This window comes from Habropoda laboriosa, unplaced genomic scaffold, assembly GCF_001263275.1.
Source record: "Habropoda laboriosa isolate 0110345459 unplaced genomic scaffold, ASM126327v1 scaffold200, whole genome shotgun sequence".
Taxonomy (NCBI): domain Eukaryota; kingdom Metazoa; phylum Arthropoda; class Insecta; order Hymenoptera; family Apidae; genus Habropoda; species Habropoda laboriosa.
The window spans coordinates 265,679-268,626 of NW_017100306.1; the positions used below are offsets into that span (position 1 = coordinate 265,679).

At 35.2% G+C, this 2,948-nt stretch overlaps 1 protein-coding gene across 1 annotated transcript in view; it reads left to right on the forward strand.

Annotated features, from left to right (window-relative positions):
- LOC108574009 (dynein beta chain, ciliary-like) overlaps positions 1 to 2,948 on the forward strand; it is a 40,968-nt gene that overhangs the window by 33,353 nt on the left and 4,667 nt on the right. Inside the window, 2 exon segments of the mRNA XM_017936507.1 lie at positions 242 to 408; positions 2,058 to 2,470. Of these exon segments, the coding sequence (XP_017791996.1) occupies positions 242 to 408; positions 2,058 to 2,470 (580 nt within the window).

The following is a 2,948-nucleotide window of genomic DNA, read 5'->3' on the forward strand; positions in this document are numbered from 1 at the left end:
TTCAATAGTTGTAATCTTCTTTCTTTAAATACCTCTATAATTTCAAAATAACAACTGTTTGGGATTTACTGTTAAAATTTGTTAGCAAGTTCTTTTTAGAATCTCTTGAAGAAAAGTTATTATCACGTTTGAATTTTACATAAACGATATATGTAAATAAATACGTACATACATACTTTCGTCACGTTTCTATGAAAAATGAAAAAGAGTATTACAATTATTCGATAAATTATTTCACAAGGTAACAACCCTGAACTGGTTTGCAAACACTTGTCGAAACTGTACGATTCTCTGGCAAAATTAGACTGGAAAATGGACGGTGGAAAACACACGAAACTCGCGATCGTCATGATTGCTAAAGATGGTGAAACAATACGTCTTCACGGAAGTTGTGATTGCAGTGGAAAGGTACTTTTTCATAACAAATATAAAAATACAGTACTGAGTTTTATATTTATAATAGAGAAACGTGAAATGTTTCAGTTCTTGACATTTAATGAAATATTGTTATACTTGTATAATAATTATTATGCTTCGTACTTTTGTATGGTTCAAAAGTAGAATGCGACCAAAAGTTAAATATTCTTATTTACACTACTGTAAACATAGTACATGTGTTTATAAAAATAAGATGGTATACGCTTTTCGAATTCGTCTTAATGTCCTCTACAATATGATGAGAACATAATATCTCATCCTACTTGAAATACTCAAGATGACCTTAATTTCGCTATGAGAACAAACTATTTTCGAAATTTGTATTATTGCCATTTGTTACACCGATTAATTTTTCTTGAAACCATTTTTTCTCACATGGCCGCAAATGGCTGAATAATTGCGTCGCGTTACACGGAACACCCTGCATAGAAAGAGCCTTGATCGAGGACTAGTGAGAAAGGTTAATGTTAGTCCATCCCTCTGGTGGTGAAGCGTAGAACGTACCGCCACAAGAAGTGTAAACCTTGAATCTCAATAACTTGATGCGCTGAAGTATTATGTTTTATATCCTACAAAACTCTATTATTTTTACTATTAATTATTTTCTTTTGTATTCTTTAACACATAAATATCTATTGAGAAAAAGTCGAAAAGTTTAATGTACTTAGATAATTATAAATATATTCGTTATTCGTATATTCGTTAATATACAATATTTGCGAAGATCACTTCAACTACAGCATAAAGATATTGAATCTTAATCTTTACATATGTGTATATCTTAATAAACCGCGTCTATTATTGGAAATATATACAGGAAGTCCCGTAAAGAGTGTAACACTCGGAAATGGGAGATTGCTGGGGTGTCTCTGAACAACTTTTTCCTTTACCAAAATGTTGTTTGAAGCTTCGTTTTCGAATTATTAACGAAAAACACTGGCCAATCAGAGCGCGCGTAGTGCCCGCCCCCAGGCATGGGAGCGCAGGGACTCATCCGCGCGCGATCGTGAACAAACACACTGGCACAGCGTGGGTATCGAGGGAAGCGTGCGGCAAATGTTACATCGTGTTAAATTAAGAATAATCTGGAATTATTCGTTATTCACGAATAACAAATAAGCTAACAAGTCGTTTAACACGTTGAATGCCGGACCCATTCTAAATATCACGCGTACGCTTGTTCACGATAGCGCGCGGGTGAATCTCTCTTCGTTCGTGCCTGAGCGCGGGCTTTACGCGCGCTCTGATTGGCCAGTGTTTCTCGTTAATAATTCAAAAACGAAGCTTCAAACAACATTTTAGTCAAGGAAAAAGTTGTTCAGAGTCACCCCAACAACACTCCATTTCCGGGTGTTACACTCTTTACGGCACACCCTGTATAGGGTGTCTTAGCTAAAACCGAATGGAGATTAAGAATGCCTAAATATCTCCTTGTCGATGACCAAGTTCATGTTTCAATACAGTCATCCAATCGATTAGCTTGCAGTTTTCTTCATATTGTTATGTTTTTCTATTTGCAGTTTAACTGATATTGTTTAGTTGATACTGAGAAAGGCTTAAGTCTTTAAATAGCGTGAGTAGAATGTATCGTATTCGTAAAGGATAATTTATTCCTTTAGGTGGAAGTTTGGCTGAATAATGTGACAGATGCAATGAAGAGAACAGTGAGATTCCACATATCTCAGGCGGTAGCCACTTACGATGAAAAACCACGAGAACAATGGATTTTCGATCACCCAGCTCAACCTGCCCTCTGTGGAAGTCAAATTTGGTGGACTACCGAGGTGAACATGGCCTTCATGAGACTGGAAGAAGGTTTTGAGAATGCGTTTAAAGATTACCAGAGAAAGCAGGTTATCCAACTGAACACTTTGATAACATTACTCTGTGGAGATTTAAATGAAAGTGACAGAAGGAAAATCATGACGATTTGTACGATCGACGTGCACGCCAGAGATGTTGTAGGCAAACTGATTTCGATGAAGGCGGAGAGTTCTGCTAGTTTTCAGTGGCAATCACAGCTCAGACACAGGCAAGAATAATAATTGACCATAATTGATTCATTAACAGTCAAACTGTTAATTTCTCAACTGATCATCGTGGATCATATGAGCCGTTTATTTTGATAGTGGTGTAAGTCCATTTTCATAAATATCGAGATATTTAAGGGTTCGCGTTTTAATCGACTCAAAAATATTAATGATCACTGGTAGTCTCACTTTATGTCTCTTGTGGTGACAAATATTTAAACTTTTCAGGTGTATAAGATATATCGGAATTGCTTGAAGAAAAATTGGGACTTTGTGACCACAAATGGACCTACACCACTATCAAAATTATCAAATTTTCAATAATGTGACTTAAATCATATTTAATTGCTTAGAATTGAAGGCTTTTCCAAAAAACTATATTATATATTCAAAAATTTTAATCTTTTATTCATGTTATGCCAAACAAAATTGCATACAACTTTGAACATTATACATTAAAAATAAAAGAATATATCGTGG